Source organism: Nelumbo nucifera, chromosome 1 (genome assembly GCF_055504915.1).
Source record: "Nelumbo nucifera cultivar China Antique chromosome 1, China Antique-T2T, whole genome shotgun sequence".
NCBI lineage: Eukaryota > Viridiplantae > Streptophyta > Magnoliopsida > Proteales > Nelumbonaceae > Nelumbo > Nelumbo nucifera.
This window is the reverse complement of record NC_142649.1, coordinates 72,421,684-72,447,042: the sequence shown is the minus strand read 5'-3', so window position 1 is coordinate 72,447,042 and position 25,359 is coordinate 72,421,684. Positions and strand designations below refer to the sequence as shown.

Below are 25,359 nucleotides of genomic sequence, written 5' to 3'. Positions count from 1 at the left end.
CTTATTGGGTATTTCTCCCACTGGAGAGTTGGGAAAGGATTCTACTTGATGGGCCAAGCCAAATCGCTCATCCCACTTCTGAAGCCAAGCAAAAACTGTTAGGCTGTGTTTGTTTGCATTAGTACAAATGTATGGGAGTGTAAATAAAAATAAAATGCAAATTCTCATTTAATTTTGTTTTGGGTTTTATTTTATTCTGTTTCATGTCTTAATTCATTTCATTTCTATTGTAATTAAATAAAATAAATTAAAATTTAAAACAAAAATAAGTTAAAATGTACACTCAAATTATTTGCACTGCCATAGTTTTGCAATAATGCAAATTTATTTACATTGCAACTAAACACAGCCTTATGTACATTTATCAATAAATTTGGATTTGGGTGGAGAAAAGATGAGATTTGATTTAGTATGTTGATCAATATGGGAAGAGATAAGGTTAGTATTTTTTTTTTTTTTAAGCCATGAGATGAGGTTAGTATTAGAATTAGGCCAAAGCTATGAAAGCGATCCTCCTGATCGTGATGGAATGGAATAAATACCCTCTAGCATTTACTTTTTTAATACTCGTGATTGATTAGTGGGCTGGGCCCTGTCTAGCTAGGTTAGGGTATATTTAGCCCCAAATAGATAAAGAAAACATCTGGGTCCAATTTCCACTCAGGTCTGTAGGACCCAAATTCAATCTTGGGTATACCATGTCTGACCCAATAAGATATGAACCTACAGACCTTTAGCTACTAATCATCTTGTTCGCTTTTCTCAAAATAGTTTATAACAAAAGGACAACAGTTTTTAAGTATCTTATATAATATTAGATTCTGGATCTACTGCAATTTTTCCCCTTAACTGCCATTTAATATGTAGCGATTTCCTATTATATATGTGGTTTCATATACATCAGTATTTATATAAGTTAATGGGATAACTGCAAGAGGTTCTGACCCTAAAATTATCTATACTATAATAAAGTAGATAATTGTTTTGATTTTAATGGAGGTCATAAAAATTAAATTTAATTATATAATATCAAATTGTCAATTTATATCTTTATGTTCATGCCCTTAGACTAGTTTAAATAAACCATAAGAAATATATACAAACTTTGGCCGGTTAATCGTTTGAATTGTTGATTTTGGTCAGTAAATCGCTGAACCAGCCAATTAATCGTTCAAACCGTTTAAACGGTTTTGATCGTTTTTTAATTTTTTTTAACTATTTTATTTTTTATCAAAACGGGCCGACCATTCAGGTCAAACGGTTAGACTGTTCGAACTGGTAGCTGGACCCCTGACCCGTTAAAATTTAAAAATCATGATTTTAATTGACTATGGGTCAATTAGTTTGATGATTGACATCATAATTATTATTATTATTATTATTATTGTTGTTGTTGTTAGATGGAAGGATGGATAGATGGGTTGGTAGTTTTTTTTTCATTGGGATTAGTTTTGATAGACTAGACCTTTGGAGTATATTTAATTTGTGGCACAATATATCGAATTGTAAGATTACATTCCATGAGGAAACTGGAAACACTGATGTGATTGAATAGACATGTAGTAATTATATATGCAAGAAAAGTTAGGGAAAAAAACCTTAATTTAATCTATTTATGCATACTCGAAACTTGCATCCAAGAAAAAGAAAGAAAATAAGAAAAAGGGTCAATTTACTAAAATACCCCTTATAGTTTTACATATTTATTTATACCTACCCTTTAGTTTTTATTTTACTAAAACACCCCATATAGTTTGTAATATATTTACTTAATTGACATTTCATTAAGAAATATTTATTTTGTCATATGAAAATAGTAACATGATCACCTAAACTAAGTGAAAAAAAATTCAAGGGCATGGACCCATGGTTGTTTATTCCAAAAGTACCCCTAAACTGAATGGAAAATGTTCAAGGGTATAGATTCATTGTTGTTTATTCCAAATGTACCCCTATCACTTTTTTTGTGTAGAAAAAATTTGACCAAATAGAGAAAAATAGAGTGGTTGTCTGTGTTTATTAGGAGCAAAAATGGTCTTGTTTTTTAGTTTCTTTTGATTAAATCTATTTGAATAGATGATAAGGTTAAAACTGTCATTTTCCACTTTCATCTAAAAGAAGGTCGATTAAGTAAATTGCTTTCATACTATAGGGGATGTTTTGGTAAACCTCAAATGATAGGGTAGGTTTCACTAAATTTATGAAACTATAGGGGGTGTTTTAATAAATGACCCTAAGAAAAACTATGGGTTTACCAATAAATAAGCAAGAAAAACTGTGGGTGTTATATAAGCTTTGATATGTCAGTGGTTAGGGCACAACCTTGTTTGGTAGACCAGTGCATCCCTAATGAAACACAAGAAAAAAGATAGGGAAAATTCTCGATTAGTACCTTGAACTTTGGGCCTAGTGCCACTTTGGTCCCCAAACTTTGAAATGCAACAATTCAATACTAGAACTTTCAAAATGTGTCAATCCAATATCTACCGTTAACCAGCCGTTATGTGACATTTTAAAAAGACACAAATGCCCTTCAAATGTCATCTAATTTAGTAATTTTCTTTATCAACCATCTAAACATTGACAAAAAATTAACAATCCCAAATCCTTGCCTCTTATATTCAAGAAAGTTGGGGTCACCAGAATGCCCATTGAGATGTGACCCCAACTTTCTTAAATATAAGAGGCAAGGATTTGAGGCTGTTAATTTTTTGTCAACGCTTAGATGGTTGATAAAGAAAATTAGTTGACACTCAAAGGGCATTTGTGTCTTTTTCAAATGTCATTTAATGGTTGGTTAACAATAGGTACCAAATTGGCACGTTTTGAAAGTTTAGGTACTGAATTGTTGTGTTTTAAAGTTCAAGGACCAAAATGGCACTAGCCCAAAGTACATGGTACTAATCAGGAATTTTCCAAGAAAGATAAAACCCATTGATGTCTAATACAAATGAACTATAGGTGTGATGTGGGCCTTGCCAGGTTCTGATTGCATTTTTGTGCCACCCACATTATTGTTGGTTGTGCCAGCAGAGTAGGAGGAGAGTCTGACATGAGCTCAGAAAATAATAATAATAATAATAATAATAATAATAATAATAATAATAATAATAATTTAATAAGAATACAAAATAAATAACAAATTAGGAAAAACTCTTAAAATTTTGTTTCACATGAATATGAATTTCAGTATATACAATTGTTCCAAATAATAAAACGAAATTAAAGAATTAGTGGAATAAAATAGAAAATCAAAATTTATAATAATATTAAAAAATTGTATAATTATTGAATATTGGCTTCACTCTTCTCTTAAACTTCCACCTCCTTGATTGACTTAGTAATTGGGATAAAGTATCATGTCTTCCTTAATCTTGTAATCTATTCTCCCCATCTAACCAATCTTTCTGCACCTGCACATGCCACACCGTGTCAACCCACAGGCAGCCCAACCCGTTTTAACCTTGAAGCTGAACCAAATTTTTGCATATAAAAAAGTGATTACTTTCAAGGGATCTATAATTATTAAAAACAATATAAAGAGGGTTGTTTTTTTTATCTCTATTGCCAATGATGGTTAATTTATTACAAATTGTTGGATTTTAATCTCATAAGAGATTAAATCCAATGGGTTTGGTTCGTCAATTACATGAGAAATTGTACCTGCACACTTGATTGAAAAATTAGCTTTTCTCTTACAAAATCCAGTTTTGAACTTGTCCCACATTGAAAAATTATAAGATTTGTTTTCAGTATTTTAATAGGAGTTGATTTACACTCCTTAGAAATAGTAGGGAATAGTATGGGGGTTTGATACTGCGCAACGCACGCACGCGTGTGTGTAGTGCCTTCTCTGAACTAGCACCTACATTTTCTTTATACTTCTTCATAAACTATTTAAGGAGCATGAATCAGACTTCAAAAACACACAATTTCAATGACCCCATTTTCCAATACAAATTAATATTCAACATACTGTCTTCTACTTGTATTCATAGAATGACAATATCGTTCATGTCATTCTTTTTTTTTTTTTTCTTATAGTAGTAAAGTAGGCTTTCATGGAAAACAACTTATTTGGCTAATTCGCTCTTAGGAACTAAGAAGGAAATTAATAAGTTCCTTTCTCCTAGATAATTCTGCCAAGGGAAGCCATGGTTTCTTTCTGCAGAACAGTTGAATTGATTTCCCCTTGAAACCATTCTCCTTGTCCGGTCCAAACTCAATGTTAAGAAAAAGGGAAAATAGAACCCACTAAAATCAGATCAAGAGAAAAGGAAAATGAAGATTCAATATGGGGTATTATGAAAAAACAGGAAGATATAGAGCTGATGCAATCTCTTGGAGTTAACAGTTATCGCTTCTCCATTTCGTGGGCAAGAATTCTACCGAGTAAGTACACAAGTTAGTCCATTCACATATAGTTCCCCTTCAACTGCAATGCTTTCTATACTGAATTGTTCTTTATTTTTGAATTTGAAATTAAACCAGAAGGAAGGTTCGGAGAGAGAAATCGTCAAGGCATTGACCACTACAACAATCTTATCAACGCTCTCCTACGCAAAGGTTGTTCTTCCTATTCTACTTCATCATGGGCATTCATTAAATTCAGTCTGAAAAAGGCATTCTTCTTCTACGTATGACATTTTTTAATCTTTCACAAACTAATCAAAAATGGTTTCTTTTATTTTACAGGGATTGAACCATTTGTTACTTTGAATCATTATGACATCCCTCAAGAACTTGAAGACAGATATGGAGCTTGGCTAAGTCCTGACATACAGTAAATATCAGCATCACACTTAATTTCGTGCTACATTTGCTACCTTTGTGACTCACACTATTAATTTCGTGCTGCATTTTTTCTTTTTTTTTTGAGAGGGGGAAGTTGGTTAATGGGTTTTTGGTTCCCATTGACCAAGATACCCATGTTCGTTTTTCAGATTTATGTGGGCTTTTCTTGGGTATCACTTACCTGGAATTGGGGTCTGCTCCTCACAGAGCACACCTCATACCAACCTCACAGCCACATCCCACCTTGAATTGAAAACATCTCCGCATGAATTATAAATGCAAGTATGGGAGATATTCCCGATGTGCGGCCAGGACGTGCTGTGAGGTAGGTGAGGTGTGCTATATGAGGAGCAGATCCGGACTCCACTTACCTGAGTAAGTGATGCTCATTTCCTAGGTGGGTTACTTTTCCACCTGGGGGAAAAATTTTCAACATTTGGATGGGACAAAGTCGCATTTAATAATGGATTTTTATGGTTAAAATGGACATTTTTTATTTATCTGGAAATAAAAGAACATAATAAGTTTTACCCACGTAAATAACTTTTCGAAAAGCAAACACAGCTTTAGTGGCTTCTCTAAAGTAACTCAACCAAAGCTTCAGCCTTCCCAAACAGGGCCGGAGTTATTAGCTTTTGTGCTTTTGTTCCTGCAGGGATGATTTCGGATATTTGGCTGATGTGTGTTTTGAGGCCTTTGGAGACCGGGTGAAGTACTGGACCACCTTCAATGAGCCCAATGTCGTAGCTGTGCGTGGTTACCGATCAGGGATCCACCCACCATCTCGTTGCTCAGCATCATTTGGGAATTGTCTACATGGAGACTCAAAGACTGAGCCCTTCATCGTGGCCCATAACATCATCCTCTCTCACGCCATTGCTGTCAATATTTACAGAACCAGATACCAGGTATTTTCTTTTATTTGGGTTTTGTGGCTCCTATTTTTGAATCTCTTTCCACAAAAGAAGCGTCAAATTTCATGGGCTCAACCCACTTTCTGCATTAGGGTGTTTCAGCCTTCAGAAAGTATCAAAAAATTTTCTATAATTTATGCCAAACTAGACAGGATACAGAAAATATAACTGAGCTTAATTAGCAACACAGAAGCTAAAGAGAGTTCTTGGAAGCTAGAAGCCTACAGCAAATCATTTGGAGCAAACTATTCTTTTTACAGCCTAATTAGCAATAACTTTTTTCAGTTTTCTGTGTTAAAGGTTACTAATAACTTCCCTCCTTTTCTCGTTAAACACAGAAGAAGCAAGGTGGCAGCATTGGGATTGTGATGAATGCCATATGGTTTGAACCACTTACCAACTCCCCGGCAGACAGGTTAGCTGCCGAGAGAGCTCAGTCATTCTATCTGAACTGGTAACGCTCTCCATCCATTTATCTATATATGTATGTAATGACTGAAACCATCTTTAATTTATATCTGCGTGTATGAAGAAACCCATACGAGCTAACTAGTGATTGTGTGAATGTGCCTGCACGGCTTATTTGGAATGCAACAAGTCTTGCAGGTTTTTGGACCCCATCATATTTGGGAAATACCCTCCAGAGATGCATGAAATTCTAGGGTCTATTTTGCCTGAGTTTTCAAGAAATGAATGGGAAATACTGCAGACGGGCTTGGATTTTATTGGCATCAATCACTATACTAGTCTCTATGTGAAAGATTGCATTAGTTCCATGTGCAAACCCGGAACTGGAGGCTCTAAGACAGAAGGTTTGGCCATAAGAACAGGAAGAAAAGATGGTGTCCCCATTGGTGAACCTGTATGTAACCTCATTGCCAAATAAATACAAATTTTCAACTGATTGAAGCTTTACTTCTCTCAGTAATTTACTATTGTTTTTGTTTGATCTTGTAGACTGGGATGGACTGGTTTTATGTTCACCCACAAGGGATGGAAAAAATCATTATCTATGTTAAAGAGAGATACAATAATACACCCATTTTCATCACAGAAAATGGTGAGTCAAGATACAGGTTGTCATGTCTTTTCATGCCTATGTCTTCTATATATTTCGAACTTCTTCAATACAAAGTTATGTTTGATGTAGGGTATGGTGAAGAGAATAATGCCAGTTTCTCCACTGAAAATTTCCAATATGACATCAAGAGAGTGAACTACTTGAATGGCTATTTGAGTGCACTACAGAGAGCAATGAGGTATATAACTCCATTTTTTTTTTTTTTTGGTAGAATGACTCCACTTACAAGGATGAAGGAACTAAACCTCTAAAATATTGATAGTTCAAATTAAAACATGGAAAAATTTTTATACTTGGCTTTTTTATTTTTTGGCTCATGCTGCTCAATTTCAGAGTTCATTGAATTAAAACCAACTACCAAGCATTCTGAATCTCATGAAGTCACAATTATGTGTGAACTTTTAAACATGACTGTGCTGACTGTGCTTAAAGACTTACAGTATATTTGTTACAATGAGCAGGAAGGGAGCAGATGTCAGGGGGTACTTCATCTGGTCCTTGCTTGACAACTTTGAGTGGATATGTGGATATACAAAAAGGTTTGGGCTTTACCATGTTGATTACAAAACAATGGAGAGAACTCCAAAGCTATCAGCAACCTGGTACAAACAGTTCATTGCAAGGCAGAAACCAATCAAAGCTATAATTCCCCTTAGCAATCAAGAATTCTCCTAAAAAGTGAGACACTGATGTTTCATCTGCATGTGTAATGAGTTGAACAAGATCTAAATAAAAACTTGACCACAAGATGGATGCACATTAGATCATGGATTGGTAGGAAAGAATTTTAGATACAGGCATCACAAGGAGGAAGACCATCCTATGTCAATCATAGCCATAAACTAAGCGGCAATGATTTGAAAAACAATTAAGAAAAAAAAAAGAGGAAAAAGGTAGAATGATGCACTTAATTACTTGGGATGTATGACATATTTGCTTAATGCAACAATAGATGTATGGCATATTTGTTTCAAAGAAACCAGCCAAAATACTACTATTTTCCAGTAGTATATTCTAAAACATGAAATACAAGTATGAACAAGAACAATCAAAATTGCATAGCATTCCACAAAATACATGTCTTCAAGGAATCCTGTATACTTTTCTTCCCAGAATCACAGAGAACAATCATCTTCGAAGAACCTGCTTGAAACTCCCAAATGTATTCTTGTTCCAATAGATGATTCCATTGCATGGAACAATAGAATGGTTCCTAAAAAACCTACCTAAAGGAAAATATTGGAGGTCTACCCCTGCACATTACAACTCAATTCACCTCATCAGCCTTAATCCCAACAATTTGGGTTGGCTGCATAATCCTGTCCCACCAATGTGTTATATCAAGAGCCATGTTTTTCCTTTTTTTGTCAAGTTACAAGCCTTTAAATAATTTTTTACCACTTCAGATCATGTTTTCATTGACCTTCCTTGTACGTGCAACCAAAACAAGTTACAGAAATTGATACAACCTTAAATCCCAGAACTCTTCAAACATAAAAGAAATAGAAATAAATGATGTCTCAATCTTGAGTAAAACAATGGATATCTCATTAAAAGAACTATGCATCTTTTGTTGACATTTCATAGAAACCCATTTCAGGGGAGTTGCTAGATAAAGCATAATTAATTACAATACCATGGGATTACTGAGTATTGATCATCTTCCAACTTCTATAATCAGATGACAAGTGACAACTTCTCTAACAGTTCCATCTATCTTGTAACAGAAATAAGGGAAGCTTTTATCATTTTTCATCTATTGTTACATTCTGGTTTTAGATAAATGACTACAGTCCTGTTTGAAAAATATGCAAAATTATAATTTACAAACTGTTGAACTTGGATCATGGCATAACTACAAGATCAAACTCAAGGTAAAGGGAAAGAGTATCCATCCTTTCCTATTTATCCTGATTCTATAAGGGTCTTTTGCATGATCTCCCTACTTGATGCCACTTTCCTTAATGAATGACCTGAAGAATTGACCTCAGTATTAAAGCTTTTTTATTTGTCATCTCCACCATGGAGATCCAGCCTCATAAAAGTGCTCCCCCTCGTCCCAAGAGATCTGGCATGCTTGGAGTCCAATAGCAATGCGTGGTTCTTTCCCATGATGAACAATCCACTCTTCAATAGCTTTTGTTCGATTATCATCGTTTGTATATTTCATCCCGTATTCACCAAATGGATTCAGCCCAGGATTGGTCATCTCAGCAAGTGCAGCAGGCATGTACATTGAATCACCCACTATAGGTGCACCACAAGCAGCCAATTGTGCTCGGACCTGCATAGTTTGACTGTGGTCAAATAAGATTTTCCTTTTATTAACACTACTGAGAATTTTTCTTCCTCTATGAAGGTAACATAAAGAACAAATTTCTATGACACCCATTGGGATACAGAGATAAGTTTTAGCAGGCCTAAAAAAATTGTGCATTCACTCTCTCTATATCATTGAGAGAGAATTATTATAGACAAAAAATGCACATGATAGAATGTGCAGCTCTAACAAAAGATTCAGACAACCTTCCTCCAAAAATACTAGGGAGGTAACTTTCCATTAGTATACAGGAAACAGCAACAACGGTTTTCCAACATTCTTTTTCCTTCCAATGGACAGATACCAACCCATCAATACTAGGGGTCTCCCCATTAGAACTCTTAAGACATTCCATCATCCTCCATGTCAAATTATGTAAACCTGATCTCCGAACCCAATCCCCTACATTATACATTGGGAAAACTAATATTCTCCATGAAAACATTTCAACCCTATAACAGTGGGAAAGTAAGTTACTTATTAAAAATGCTAATAAAACGAGTATTAACTTTTTTCCTGTATAAGAACATTAAGGGATAGGACAAAATCTATGCAAGGATGAAAAATTCTATCACCTGGTGAGTTCGGCCAGTCAAAAGGTTAATTTTACACTCATATGCAACATCCTTCTGAGGCCATCCACAATCATCAATGCAATACTCCTTTTCAATGTTGGAATTTGGCCAAGGTACCTCCTTGCATTCCAAGACCTCAAGTTTGCATAAATGCCATCCCTTGATAAAATCTGCAGATATAAGATTCATTAAAATCCATTATACCAGATGCCTGATAGATCAAAAACATACTAGCTCATAGTGTAGCAGTATGACAAAGAAGCCAAAGAGGACTGCTCTGAACTATATTCATGATATTTCTCTGGCAAGGTTGAGTTCCATTTATAATATGTCAAAATGAAGCTCAATGCAAAGTTTCAGAATAGTACTGAAGAGTATAACCAAGGTGGCTGACATGTTACCAGATGCCTGGCATGTTCAAATTTAAAAGAAGCTCAATGCAAGTGCAACTCTAATAAGATCAACTGAAGCTAGTAATGTGGTTAAAATAAATGAGATAGCTTCCTCTGAGAAAATTGTATGCTTTGTCCGGTTTCAGATGTCATAACAAAAGGTCTAAATGCATGTCTGCTTATTTTCTTGGTATGCAGCATGGTGATAAGCATCAAGACATCTCTACATGTAACCTTGTATAATTCAGAAATACATAAATAATTTAGAATAGGGATTAATTTAAACTATATATAAAAATGCGGATGTAGAGTGAAAGTTTTTTATGGACTAAAATTACCCTCTATTTCTTTTTTTGAGAAAGGATATAAAAGTCATTTTATTACAGTCTTAATGTCAGCTTTAATATTAATGTATTAGTCCATCTCTAATTGTAAGAGTTGAAAATGTAACTTCAATTATTACTTTCCACCTTATTTAATCCCCTCTCATTAAGTCTTATAATTAAGGTATTTCTCTTATTAAATCCTATATTTAAGTTTTTTTTTAAATATATAAATCCTATATTTTAAAACTGACTAACAAAATCATTCTTTATCCAAGCAGTGGCTAAGCAATTCAACAATCCGAATCAAATTGAACCACCTATGAAGTCATAGATAGGTAATAAAATTTTTAAAATAGAAATAAATATAGAAAATTACAAAAATGTAGAAAAAAATACACATCTATGATATTTTAATTAATCAAATTAAAAAATAAGTGCAATAAACAAGAATTATTTTTTATTGATAATGGAAGTGAAATACATAATTTAGAACTAACCAAAAATGAAATTATTTTACTGTTTTGCAAAGATCAATAGTTCAACTTTTGGGTATAATATCATATATTTACCCAAAAAAAACATAAATTTCGCAAAAAAATATCCAGGTACATGTATAATATCATATATTTATCATATTAAATAAAAAGTAAGTGCGACATATCAAAATTATTTTCACACAGAAATACAAAAAAAATATAGAAAAATTGAACACATCTATAATTCAATATTTACATTACTATTAAAAATATGAATAAGATTGTGGAACCTTCTTTTGACTAAAATATTCATTTTTGAATTTAGTCCCTATTTAATTGTAAGGTTTAAATTGTAAATTGAACTACTACTTTTCACCCCATTCAATTCCCCCTATTTAAATCTTACATTTTTTGTAAATGAACAAAAAAAAGATACACCAAAAAGATAAAACATTACAAAAAGAAGAGTCTAGCCAAGGAGGCCTATCAATGATACTTGAAACTTCACAACTCGATCCGATTATCACACATTTGGATGAGATGTTTATGTTGGATTTTGGAATCTACATCCAATGAATAATAAAAAAATACATAAAGTTTATAGAAAATTTTGGATACATTATTACTATCATTATCATCATCTAGAATTGTCACATGCAAAGCACATGCACACTTACTAGTAGAGAAAAATGAAGAAAAAATTAAGGAAAAATAAATGAAAGCATGAAATTGTGAAAAAAATATCAATAAAAATCTGTCAAATTGATAGTGCAATTGTCATACTCTATTTATGTCCAACCCCGCTAATTAATCAAGGAGAGTAGGGAAGAAGGGTTGAAGAGATATTCTTGATGGGATATAGGATTGGATTGTAAACTTGTCATTTCTGTTGGCCACTAGATCCTTGAACCAATAAGATCACTTTGGAGATTGATACGGAGACAGGCATGGAGAGATTTTTTATGAGTAGGGATGGGTAAGTTCTTACAGGAATTATGGGATGTTGGTTGTTTGGTGGGCTCCACTTCTTGGTGGATAATCCAGTTGATTTGCTTGATCCATTTGGGGGATGAGGTCCAAGGACAGTGTTTTAAAAGGCGTGGGAGGCGTACGCCAGAGGCACTAACACCTCCAAGGCATACTCATGAACACCTCCAAGGCACTAACACCTCCAAGGCATACTCATGTGCTAGAGGTGTATGGCTCATGCGCCTCATGAACACCTCATATAAAAAGACTGAAAAAAAAAAGAAAAAAGAAAAAAGAAAAAAAAAAGGAAAGGAAAGGATAGGAAAGGAAAGGAAAGGAAAAGAAAAGAAAGGGAAGGGAAAGAAAAAAGAAAGAAAGGGAAGAAAAAAAATAGAAAAGAAAAGGGAAGGGAATAAAAGATAAGGGAAAAGAAAGTGGTTTGCCCCTGACCCCTTCGGCTGGGGGGCTTCGCCCCCCTTTTCAATGCAGCTCTTTTTTTGTGTTAGGTGAGGGGGGTCTTTATTCTTCTTAATATAGAAGATTTTTATTAAAAATAAAGAAAAAAATGAGATCCCCCCTTCCTCTTCTTCCTCCTCCCCTTTCTCTTCCTTCTTCCTCTTGACCCCCTCCTCTTAAGGAGGCGTAAGCCTCCTTGTGTTTGGGAGGCTTACGCCTCTTACGTTCTGAACTACACCTCATGCCTCTAGGTAGTGGAACGCCTCGCGTCACGCCTCCACGTTTTAAAACATTACCGATGACTATATACGACAACCATATGAACTCACCACTGATGGAATGTATAGGACCAGTATGGATTAATTACTTTTAGGCAATGGCTTAAGGGCTTCCTTCAATTGTATTTCAAGTAGGCCATTAGAACCAAGCTTAATGGGTCAAGGACAATGGTTTATTTATATAGAGAAGATGGGCCGAATGGCCCATAGGCTGTTTATCTTTTTTTATCTTTTATGTTCTTTGCTGTAATGGGCCTTAATCTGGGCTCTTATTCTTTCTTATGTTATGTTTTTAATTTTCTGCCCAACCAAGGGCCTCTCTGTAAATTACTAAAGTTTAACTTAATGAAATGGGACTAGGGGTGTAAGAGGAGATTATGTTCAAAAATCTTTCTCTGAACCCTAGTTGCCGCCACCTTCTTCTTCCTCTTCTCTCTTCTTGAAACCTGATTTCTGCTACTTTCTATTGATTCCCTGCAACTTTTTAAACAGTCCTTTCATTTCAAAAGGCTGTTTTTCTTCTATTTATAACCACAAAGACTTGAATGGCATTTTTAGTAAGTCGTATCTTCTAGTGAAAAGGTTATGTGTTTTTTTTCATGTATGGTTTAAAAGTGATATCAGTGCCTTAACTCCATATTAAGTGCTATAACCCAGTAAAAGAAACGATAACCAGTGTATCTATTATCATCTTTTTTTTTATGATCATGTTCTATGATATCTAGTCTAGGAGTGCCAATTGCCAAAATCTCCTGTTGGCATCCCCTTGGCTTGTCACTGGTCCATGGGAAGACTGTATTGCCAAGTCAAGGAACAACAACATAATGTACAAGACTAAAAATGCCATCATGGAAAGGACCCTTGGTTTTAATAGCATGACCATTAATCATGAGTGGTAATTGGTAAACATTCAGAGATCAAAAGATTAAATTGCAAGGGATGCTTGACAATGATAAGGGTTACCCTTTGAAATAAGTCTTGGAGCAATATTGATTGGACGCATGTGGTGGGTGATTGTCCCAACTGGCACAGGGGCAGCAGCAAGAGCAAGATAAAGCTTTTTCACCTTTTTCTCCTGGTTGAAAATATAAAGTTCATCAGCTAAGAACCTAAAGAATATAAGCAGAAAAGACTTGTGTCAATTGATTAATAAAAGTCTCTTTTCCAGTTTAGCATTTATTCAGAAAGGAAAAAATAAAAGGACAAGAAACTCCAAAAGGGAAAAGCAAGAGAGGAAAAATCACAAAAACCTTACCCTGATCTTTCCATGAAAAATAGAACAGTACTCTTTAGTCCTAGCTAACACGACACTGCAAGCAAACAAATTTAACTCGTTACTTATTTACCATATTCATAACTAGCAACTTGGCCATTTTGGATACAATACCAGCCTTCAGTGCAGTTGTCAATCTGATGTGTAGTCTTTAAGGGAATTGTCAATCCCAAAGCACGAGTGGCAAATGTTACACAACTTTCTTCAATATTATCTGATGTTCCCCCCACCTAAACAAGGTTAACATATAAGCAGCAAATAATTAATAAATTTATATAGAGAAAACAAATGATTGATGTAAGCATCAAATTATTTAGTAGAAACTTCAGATGTAAGACAACAGAAAGCAACTACAAGAATAACCAGGTTTTCCATTGGGGGTCTTGGTTGCCTATCTAAGAATTTGTTTACAAAACATAAAGCTTATAATTAATAAGTCCATTATTTTATATTTATGTAAACTTATTCTATATGTAAAAGTCAGAGTGATTATCTTTTTAGTTTTTCCTTTATTTTAAAGATAGTGAAACAGACTCAGAATAAACCCAAAAATCTGATAGGATTTGAATCTCCTCCCAGAACCCTTTTTTTTATAAGTGGTACAAATGATAGTATTAATTATAAACTACAGGGGAGGGCAAGAAACCCTCAATCATGTACAAAAAGTGTGTTTGTAAGTATGCACAAAAGATATACATTCAGCTCCTATACATAGAAATCAAAAAAATAGGAGATGGAACTCCCTCAAAAATCCTTGAAATACCAGCCCGTCTTTTCAGGGACCATTCCACGGTTTCCACCTTGCTAATGACCACCTCTAATGGAGCATATTTAGCTTAAAATGTTCTGCAATTCCGCTCCTTCCACACTGCCCATCAGATAGCAAAGGAAAGATAATTCCATAGGAACTTCCCATTGGTTGAAAACAGACCCATTCTCCAAGAAGATAATAGCTCGGCCAGAGTGAGGAAAGACCCATTGGACCTAAAAGATCCTAAAAAAGTGGCACCAGATCTGGTAGATAAAGGGGCAATGAAGTAACAAATGTGAAACAGACTCTAAAGCCAAACCACAAAGACTCACATAGCATCCATGTGCATTCCCCATCTCACTAAAGTCCACATCATCTGAATCCTTCCACTTCCAGCAAGCCACATAAATAAATAAAAAAAAAAAAGATTTCGGATGCCACCATAGATTTCCAAATCTCGGATCATGCAACCTCTTCAAAAGGCCCCAATAGGGCAGGGCAGCAAGAGTTAGTTGAAAACTGGCCATCCTTCTCCTCAACCCACAGCCAACTATCGTTGGATATGTGATAATTCTTCACCTCATACAGCCTGCTAGCAAGTCCTCAAGGAAAGTAACTTCCCAATCATTTAAATTTTTGAGGAATCTGGGGGACTGGACTGCTTGGCCATTAAACAGCTCAACAAACTCTTTAATTGACCCTTTCTTATTAGAAGCAATGGCAAATAGAGAACGGAAGAGCTCACAAAGATGTTGATCTGAACACCAAGAATCTTTCCAAAAATGGATGCTGCTGTCATCCCCCTGTTTGTATCTAATATTCTTCTGGAATTGAAGCATCCTAGCTATCCCTCTCCGCACACTAGTGCCGTAAGACTGCAGCCCTAAATATATGCATTCAAGAAACTTACAACTACATCCCAAAAGGCCAATATTATGGCTAAAAATATATAATTACAAGGAAACTCCTGAAGGACTACATTCATTATACAAGATATATGAAGGGGCTGAAGAGTAAATACAAAAGGGACTAAATGGTAAATATAGAAAATATAGGAAGGCTAAAATAGTAAAATATATAGGTTACTTCTCATTAGCTGTACAATATTGATTGTTCCCCCCTAGAAATATTGACTATTGCAATACTTTAATTTTTTAATTTAGTAACTGCACACATAAAAGAGCTTATTTTAGGCACACCACTAGGATTTTTGAGTTCAAGTAGGGATGGCAATTTTCCCCGTCCCTGACTGGGATCTCTCTCAAACAGAGATCCCACGCCATTGCAAGTCGCAAGTCTCTCTCTCAAACAGATCTGAATCTACTTCCAAAGAGCAACTTTGCAATCGGGGATCTCTCTCAAACAGATTTGATTTTTGAAATCTCAAACAGATGTTACAGATCTGAAACTTTGCAACTTGCAAGTCACAAGTCTCTCTCAAACAGATCTGAATCTACTTCCAAAGAGCAACTTTGCAATCGGGGATCCAGGTCTCCGATGGGGAACTCATCCCCATTGGGATCAGGGATGGAGGAGCATTTCTTTCCCCTACGGGGATCGGGGACGAGGATGGGGGATGATTTGAAAATCAGGGTCGGGGATGGGGAATGTAATCCCCGCCCCGTTGCCATTCCTAAGTTCAAGTGACAAGCATGTGATGTCCATGTGTAAGATATCCACTCCCATATGTATTTTTTTATCAGAAATGGTAACTTTCATTAAAGGTAAATAAAACTGAGATACAGGAGTCAACCCTTATTAGAAGAGGTTGATCTAATAAACACCAACCATTACAGCACTGCCCAGTAAAGTCTCTCCCTTACAGTCCCTTGTTTAGCTAAAGCATCCACTCCCATATGTGTGTGTGTATATATATATATACCATTACAGCACTGCCCAGTAAAGTCTCTCCCTTACAGTCCCTTGTTTAGCTAAAGCATCCACTCCCATATGTGTGTGTATATATATATACGTAGATAGACAGGTAAGCAGGGGCATGCAGGCAGACATACAGACGAAAAGATTCAACTTTAGTAATGTCATCCCATCATTCACTGCTTGCACATTATGCATCATATACCACCATTATATCTTAAGATTTGATATAGAGCAGTGAAGTAATATGCTATTTACATACTGATGTACCAGCAGGTTTGTCCAGAACTACATAGGATTCAGTCACAGCTATAATTCTTGATCTCCAGTCAATTTCATAGCACCTGATCAAATTCAAAGACAACAAAACCACATATGAAACACATTAATTTCCAGTAAAAGCAAATGGTAGTCAATGCAGGTTAAATACTCAGAGAAAGGGAAATTCCAAAAGAAGTTGGCGATGCAGGAGATGATGAGTCAAAGTTGGTTTGTCTAGTTATAGTCTGCTAACGTTATAATTTATGATGTAAATCATGATTTGAACCATGAATCCAAGGATCATGATGATATCTTAGTCTTACAACCAAATCCTCTTCTAAAGAAACCTATTGTCTATTGTTTGAATTGTTAAAACTTGATTTTTGCAGAAGGGGAGGTATACTCAGAGAAGCGTTTTAGGTGTACATGCACATGCAAGTATTTTCAAATTCATTAATGTGGGTTATCCAGAATGTTTTCTGTGCTTCCTGTACAGATTTATAGCCAGATATTATCATGAACCTAGGGATCACGATAATATCTTACAACCAAAACCTCTTCTGGAGAAACATATCATCTATTGTTTGAATATTAAAACTTGATTTTTGCAGAAGAATTTTCTAGGCAAATATAAAGGTTGCCTGTTGATCAATTACCTTGGGAAGCGTTTTGGGTGTACATGCACACGTAGGTATGTTCCAGCTTCAACAAATTCATTAATGTGGGTTATCCGGAATGTTTTCTGTGCTTCCCGTATAGTCTTCCCTTTAATGGAAAGTCTATTTTTAAGAACCGATGGTGCTGTCACTTCTTTATATACACGAATTTGCTCAGGCATTGCATTTGGAGGTGGCTCTGGACAAACCAGAGCATAATATACAGCTCCAAAATGGATGAGATCTGCAACAAATCTTCATAGACAAAGTTTTCTACCCATCACTCAACCTGTGCTAGTCTCAAGGTACTAATATACCAAAGAAAATTTTCCGAACAGTAAAAGAAAGAAAAATGAAAATGACACTTACAGAGGAGGAAGATCTAAAGCTTTGCTAATATATTCAAGAACAGGACCTCCTTCTGAAACAACAAGATGTTCAATTCTTGGTGGACCATTTTGTAATGGGCAAGGAAGTAAACGAGTGTATTCAGGATACCTGCAACCAATAGTTCTGAGAATTAGTATATCCATAGTAAATGGCTAAGAGCCAAAAGAGAAACACAAAGAGAAAGTTGAAACCATTTCATGTCAAATGGACAAAAGCAACTACAACCTATTTCTGGACAAAAGCAAAATATCTCTATCATACAGGTCACACACACACAGATGGCAACTACAACCTATTTCTCTAACATGGAATGCAAATGAAATTTAAGTTATTTGCGATGGAAGGCATCTAAGCATCTTATCTACCAAGTACCAATTACATGAGACAATAATGTCACTATAAATTTAACATTTTAGGGCCACACCTTCAGAAAGAGCAATAAGATGATAAAATGCATTTTTAACTATGAAACCTCCCTTCAAGAAAAGACCTACATAAGTAAAAAAACACGAAAAACAGGTATATTCATGCATGCACATATGTTTATGTGTATTATTGCTATAGCTAATGGAATACAATAACTTACAACAGTTTTAGAGACTGCACCACAGCACCAGTAATAATGTTTTCTTTTCTTTTCATAGGTAAAACCAAAAATAGATATTAAAAAGAACATACATGGACTATGTGGCAGTCAAAGTGGCAATTGCACAAAATTAAATAAATTATAAATATGCGTGATGTCCTTATTAATTATGTATCAAGCAAGAGAAAGAAATAACATAAGAAAGAGTATATGCTATGCATGACTGGTTCACCTAAAATGGTATCTATGTTCTGGCCATAACGAGGCTGAGTAAAGATAATCAATCACTTCTTTTGTACAAAATGCTTGACTAGGATATTTGATTTCATTCCCACTATTGTTTCAGTTGTATTCCACTGCTTTGCATTGTCTACAAGTTAATAAAGTATTTTTATCAACAGTAAGAGCATACTTGAATTCAAATAAATAAATGCATTCTAAAATGTACAATTAGTATCCTCAAGCCCTAAGGTATATTAAAAACTTCTCTGGTAGAAATAGCTCTCTCTCAGACTGAGACGAAAAGTAGCACACAATATAAATGATCCTCTTGGATTTAGGTATTCCATTACCTGTCCTATTGACCATCTTGGACAACATTGGATTTGAATCAATTGAAGGTCTCAGTATGCTCTGGGTACAATACAACATTTTAACAGTTGAAATAGTACACCAAGAAGCACACGGCAGAACTTTGAACAACCATCAACCAACTCAGAATCCTGTAAACATCTTACAGACTCATGCGCTATTAGTCAAGTGAATCTATTCATCCTTTTATTCCTCATTTGTGAGGGAGATTCGGTTTTAGGCAATTGATAAAAGAGACTAAAACACTGACCATTAGTGAGAATGCATTACAGCCATGTAAATTGACCGAAGCCATTTTGCAGTTATAGTGTTATACTAGCATTTTGTATCTTCCAAGCTCTACAAGAATATACAGACAGAGACATACGCCGTGGAATTTTCTCCAAAACATAAAACCAAGTCAAAATATGAAATCTGGTTCCGAAACAAGCCAAAGGTGGATGATCTAGCCCATGAACTAAAATCATCAAAACCCAGTAGATGAGTACACGGGATTCCATATCTTCAATAAAGAAGTTCCAACAATAACAAATCCAACTTGCATAGCTACTACGCAATATCCACAATAATTAGTTTGAGAAACATGAACTTTGCCACAAAATAAGCTGAAAACAGGAACAAAGATAAAACAGACAGCCCAAAAAAATACAATAAAAATAGAGCATGAAGATATGAAGTACCCGTTAGCTGAAGGACTGCTGACAGGGGCACTAACATCTGTTCTTGAATTACAGCAGGAAAATCTGGAGTGGCTTGAACCCCAAGAACACCGACCCAAGTTCTTGTCTCGCCTTCTGTAAACATTATTGGAGGCGGCTAGTCTACGCACAAGAGCAACGGAGCCTGCAAAAGCTCTACAGTGTAAAGCACCCAAGCTGGCACAGAAGACTGGAGAATAACTTAAGGCGCCAATCGCCATTTTCAGATGAAATGAAGAGAACATAGATAGAGGGAAATCCAATTGAAGTATCACCAGCTCGGTGATGTGAGGCTCCCAGTCCTACTATATTAAATTATTATCGGTATCTGAACCGTTAATATTAAGATAAATTTATTATTCGTCATCCAAACCGTTGCTTGGTTGACCATAAAGGTGTGGAGAAATGGTCTGATGGGCAGATGGGATTCATTCCCTCCCAGACACACAACATTCGACCTGTAATGGTTGCCGTTTCCCGCCATTTGAGCAGAAACAGGTTTTTAGCCTCTTCCCGTTGTTACCACTCTCTACAACAAATCCAGCAGTTAACCTTTCTTCCATTCTCTGAACAACAACGACAAAAGAAACTCTTAGAATCTAGACTTGTTTCTCTTCTCCATAGCTGCAATGATGTCAACCAGATCAGGCAAGTTCACGCTCATCTCATTCGGAAAGGTCTCGATCAGTGCTCATTCGTTCTGGCCAAGCTCATCCGGATGCTTACTAAATTTAACGTATCCATGGACCCTTACCCCCGTCTCATTTTTTATCAGGTCCAGCACCCAAATCCATTTCTTTGGACGGCGCTTATTCGAGGCTATTCTCTCCACGGCCTCTTCAGTGAGTCAATAGTACTCTATAAGTGCATGAGAAGGGAAGGTACAGGTCCTGTATCGTTCACTTTCTCGGCCCTCTTTAAGGCTTGTACTGCGGCCCTCGATGTCAACTCTGGGCGGCAAATACATTGCCAAACTATTTCGATTGGTGGATTCGAGTCGAATCTTTACGTAAGCAACACATTGATTGATATGTATGTGAAATGTGGATATCCGGAATGTGGCCACCGAGTATTTGATGAGATGCCTGTTAGAGATGTAATCTCATGGACGTCGTTAATTGTTGCTTATGCGAAAAATGGAGATATGGAAGCAGCGGCAGAGTTGTTCGATGGGTTACCAGAAAAAGACATGGTGGCATGGACGGCAATGGTCACGGGTTACGCCCAAAACGGAAGGCCAAAGGAAGCACTGAGATTGTTCGAAAGAATGCAGGATGTAGGTGCGGAAACAGATGAAGTCACGTTGGTGGGTGTCATTTCGGCCTGTGCCCAACTAGGTGCATTGAAGTATGCTAGTTGGGTTCGGGATATTGCTGAACAAGCAGGATTAGGGCCTCCTTGGAATGTTGTCATCGGGTCTGCTTTGATAGATATGTACTGCAAATGCGGGAGCGTGGTGGACGCATATCAAGTTTTTGAAGGAATGACTGAGCGGAATGTATTTTCTTACAGTGCGATGATTTTGGGGTTTGCAGTTCACGGACAGGCTGTTTCAGCAATGAAATTGTTCTCTGATATGGCAGAGACAGAGACAAGGCCAAACAGGGTTACATTTATTGGGGTGCTTACTGCATGTAGCCATGCAGGGATGGTGGAGCAGGGACGTTGTTTATTTTCAAGTATGAAGGAAGTCTATGGGATTGAACCATCCGCGGACCACTACACGTGCATGGTAGACATTCTTGGTCGTGCTGGACACCTGGAAGAAGCTCACAATCTTATTAAATCAATGCCAATCGAACGCCATGGAGGTGTGTGGGGAGCACTTCTTGGTGCATGTCGTATTCATAAGAATCCTGACCTTGCTGAGATTGTCGCCAGTCATCTGTTTGAGCTTGAGCCCGATGCTATTGGAAACTATGTATTGCTTTCAAATATCAATGCATCCGCAGGTAGGTGGGATGATGTTTCAAGGGTAAGGAAGTTGATGAGAATGAGAGGTCTTAGAAAGAACCCAGGGTGCAGTTGGATGGAAACAGAGGATGGGGTCATTCATGAGTTCTTTGCAGGGGACATGACTCATCCTAAGTCCACTGAAATAAAACAGGCTTTGGAGGATCTTCTGGAAAGATTAAAGCTTGATGGATACAAACCAAATCTCAGTTCTGTGGTTTATGATGTCAGTGACGAAGAAAAGGAGAGGTTGCTAATGAGCCATAGTGAAAAACTAGCCTTGGTGTTTGGGCTTATGACCACAAGCCCTGGCAGCACCATAAGAATCATGAAAAACCTTAGGATGTGTGAGGACTGTCACTCAGTTATATGTGGTGCCTCTAGGATCATGAGTATGGAGATTATAGTGAGGGATAACATGAGGTTTCACCATTTTCATGATGGGTTATGTTCCTGTGGCAATTTCTGGTGATTGAGTTGGAGATCCAGTTAAATTTGATTCGCAAGGTTGGCCTATTAGAAATTTAGAATCATGCATGAGTATAACAGAGTTGCTTCTTTCCCTATTCTTGTGCAAGCTGATGAATCGTGGTTGTTGGTGTCAGTTTTTTGTTAATAGCCACATGTCAGCCACGTCTGCAATAGGGCAACATCAACAAACTAAGGGCTGACTTGGACCGCATTTCTGTATTCTTTGGAGACCTCACTGGCTAGCCTTTATTTCTTGACATGGAGCGTGCTTGACTGGTACCAGGGCAGACGCCCTGTTGACTGTTGTCTTCCCAGGGTGATGGTTGATCTCTTGCATGAAGACTACAGATAAACTGATGGTGGACGTCCTATCTTTCCTTGCGAGAGTCGTGTTTCTCTTGCCCTCATCTTGACAATGAGTGTATGTGAAGTGAGGCCACAGTAGCAACATGCAATGCACCCTGCTGTTCTGTGAAAGCTTCTTTTTCATTAATGTATGCTGCCTATATTTTCCTTTTCTCTAACAAGATCAGACCTGACTTATCTAAGATCTTCATGGTATTGACTTCTACTTTTATTTTTATTTTTTTGGTTTTTTTTTTCATTCCTTAAGTTCTTGGATGATGAATTGATTTAAGAAATTGGTACCAAATTCTACGAGGCACATATTCGTATTCTCTATATACACCAAAGGTGTCTCCATTATGGTGGCATACTGGCATTGTTTTTCCCTTGTATAAATTCTAATCCCCATTGTCTTTATTTCCAGAATGTTTCTGTTAGAACTGCATGGTGCCAAGTTATTATGGGCAGGTGTCTGCATCCTCTGCTGTACCTAAGATGTCTTCATATGGTGGAACTGCTCTATCCACATATATAAATCTAATCCTCGTTGTCTTTCCCTCCAGAATACTTTTTTTCTTTCTTGATCAGCAGTCTTTCTTTCCAGAATACTTCTATTCACTATATTATTTTAGTAAGTTACCTTTTTTTATCAATAAGTAATTACTTATTACATACACCTACAGAATCTAGTTGCCTTTCCAAGAAAGAAAAACTGTGTTGCTTGACAGATCTTCCAAAAGCTTGAATATGTAATTGAATCAGTTTGCATAGTTTGCATAGAGTAGAAATCACTATTTGCTGATTTAGTCAAGCTTCTTGTGAAAGAAAGAGGGGGAAGGTGAAGATTTCAGCAGTAGAGAAGGAAGGAGAAGAAGAAAAGAGTAGGAGGTCAACTAGGATTGTGAGAAAAGTTAACCCTAGCCGCCTACCTCTCATTATATTTATATTTAACTTAAAGATGAGATATTACAAGGATACCCTTAGTAGGGTGGCTACTAGACCTGTTCATGGGTCGGGTGGCCCGACGGGCCGGCCCGACCCCTGGACGGGCTTGAATAGGTATATAGGCCCGCGGGCTTAACCTCGGGCCAAAAATCCCGGCCCACAATAAATTCGAGCCAGGCTTGGGATTTGTCAAAATAGCCTGGCCCGAGTCCGGCCCGGCCCGACCTATAACTAAACCTAAAAACCCTAGTTGAATATCCCTCTTTTTTTCACCTCTTTCCCTTCTTTTTCCAACCGAATTCTTCTTCTCCACATCATCTTTCCCTTATTTATATTCTTTTTTTAATATAAATAAATTTTGAATTTATATATTTTTTTAATGTAAATAAATTCTTATTTATATTGATTATTGAATAGGGAAACTTTCTAATTTTTTTTATTAGGTCGGGCTTCGGGCTCGGGCTCGAGCTTCGAGCTTTTTATTAGGGTCGGGCTCGGGCCCAAGTTGTAGGCCCGTTGGTCAGGCCGGGCTCGGGCTCGGGCCTAACATATTTCTGTTAATGAAGAGTAAAAGCCCGGCCCAAGCCCGGCCCGGCCCGACCCATGAGCAGGTCTAGTGGCTACTAAAACTGAACAGTCACAACTTTAAAAAATATAAACTAATGGGCCTAGGCCCAACAACTTCATAACTAAATAAAAACAAACTAAAACAAAACTGGGCCACTCAACACTCCCCCTCAAGTTGGGAGTAAATGTTACACATTCCCAACTTGCGTAGGTCATGCTCCAGCTTATTCTTTGCAACACCTTTTGTGAGAACATCGGCGAGCTGCAGATCAGAAGTAATGTATGGAAGGCAAACTTCTCCAGAAGTTACCCTTTCTCTGATAAAATGTCTATCTACTTCAATGTGTTTAGTTCGGTCATGCTGGACTGGGTTATGGGCAATATTAATTGTTGTCTAGTTATCACAGTATAGCATCATGGGTTCTTCTGCCTATACACCAATTTCTTCTAATAAAGAACGGATCCAGAAAAGTTCTGAAACTCCATGTGCCATGGCCCTGTATTCGGCTTCAACACTTGATCTTACCACCACTTTTTGTTTCTTACTCTTCCATGAGACTAGGTTGCCCCCAACTAGGGTGCACACTCCTGAAGTTGATCTCCTGTCATCAAGGCATCCTGTCCAATCTGCATCTATATAAGCCTCTAGTTTCAACTGTCCATGATCAGTGAACAGTATGCCTCTGCCCAGGTGTCCCTTCAGATAAGCAAGAATCCTGTCAACTACCTCCCAATGCTGGACTCGTGGAGCATGCATGTATTGACTTACTACATTCACTGCATAGGAGATGTCTGGTCTTGTCATACACAAGTATAGCAGCCGACCCACAAGTCTCTGATATCTCCCAATGTCCTTTATTGATTCACCTTTTGATACATTGATTTTATGGTTCTAATCAATAAGGGTGTTAATTGCCTTTGTTCCAAGCTTCCATGTCTTTTGAAGAAGGTCCAAGACATACTTCCTTTGAGAGATAAAAATTCCATGTTTCGATCTTGCAACTTCAATGCCTAAGAAATATCTCAATTCTCCAAGATACTTAATTTCAAATTCCTTATGTAGGTTCCTTTTCAAACTACCAATCTCACTCAAATCATTCCTAGTGACAACAATATCATCCACATAAACAATTAGGACTGACACCAAAGATCCCCTGCGCTTCACAAACAAAGTGTGATCGGATTGAATCTGAGTGTATCCAAAAGCAATCAAGGCCTTTCTGAATCTGTCAAACCATACTTTGGGAGATTGTTTCAAGCCATAGAGTGACTTCTTAAGCTTGCATACTTTTCTGTTTTCAATATCATTGTAAAAACTAACAGAAAAATCCGTATACACTTACTCTTGCAGATCCCCATTTAGGAAAGCATTCTTCACATCTAATTGAAACAAGGGCCAAGAGTATAAGGCAACAA

General features: G+C 36.7%; 3 protein-coding genes across 4 annotated transcripts in view; 2 read left to right on the top strand and 1 right to left on the bottom strand.

The window, feature by feature from the left end:
• BGLU47 (beta-glucosidase 47) overlaps positions 1 to 8,368 on the top strand; it is a 31,517-nt gene extending 23,149 nt beyond the window's left edge. For both annotated transcript variants that reach the window (XM_010269416.3, XM_010269417.2), the window contains 9 exons: positions 4,317 to 4,392; positions 4,492 to 4,566; positions 4,696 to 4,783; positions 5,450 to 5,702; positions 6,047 to 6,162; positions 6,315 to 6,570; positions 6,666 to 6,768; positions 6,859 to 6,967; positions 7,251 to 8,368. In XM_010269416.3, coding sequence (XP_010267718.2) covers positions 4,317 to 4,392; positions 4,492 to 4,566; positions 4,696 to 4,783; positions 5,450 to 5,702; positions 6,047 to 6,162; positions 6,315 to 6,570; positions 6,666 to 6,768; positions 6,859 to 6,967; positions 7,251 to 7,464 — 1,290 coding nt within the window. In that variant the 3' untranslated portion in view covers positions 7,465 to 8,368. The remainder of the gene's footprint in view (positions 1 to 4,316; positions 4,393 to 4,491; positions 4,567 to 4,695; positions 4,784 to 5,449; positions 5,703 to 6,046; positions 6,163 to 6,314; positions 6,571 to 6,665; positions 6,769 to 6,858; positions 6,968 to 7,250) is intronic.
• A 144-nt stretch (positions 8,369 to 8,512) lies between these two features.
• On the bottom strand, positions 8,513 to 20,053 carry LOC104604853 (Pseudouridine synthase family protein). The gene is made up of 9 exons (XM_010269413.2): positions 19,645 to 20,053; positions 17,767 to 17,895; positions 17,398 to 17,652; positions 16,743 to 16,824; positions 13,969 to 14,084; positions 13,837 to 13,891; positions 13,545 to 13,656; positions 9,685 to 9,854; positions 8,513 to 9,073 (listed from the first exon to the last, which is right to left on the bottom strand). Exons 1-9 carry the CDS (start codon positions 19,905 to 19,907, stop codon positions 8,801 to 8,803), a joined length of 1,455 nt encoding a protein of 484 aa, XP_010267715.1. The 5' UTR covers positions 19,908 to 20,053; the 3' UTR covers positions 8,513 to 8,800.
• Positions 19,943 to 22,767, top strand: LOC104604854 (Pentatricopeptide repeat (PPR) superfamily protein). Its single transcript, XM_010269414.2, has one exon. The coding sequence runs from the start codon at positions 20,084 to 20,086 to the stop codon at positions 22,085 to 22,087; it is 2,004 nt and encodes a 667-aa protein (XP_010267716.1). The 5' UTR covers positions 19,943 to 20,083; the 3' UTR covers positions 22,088 to 22,767.
• The last annotated feature ends 2,592 nt before the right edge of the window (positions 22,768 to 25,359 follow it).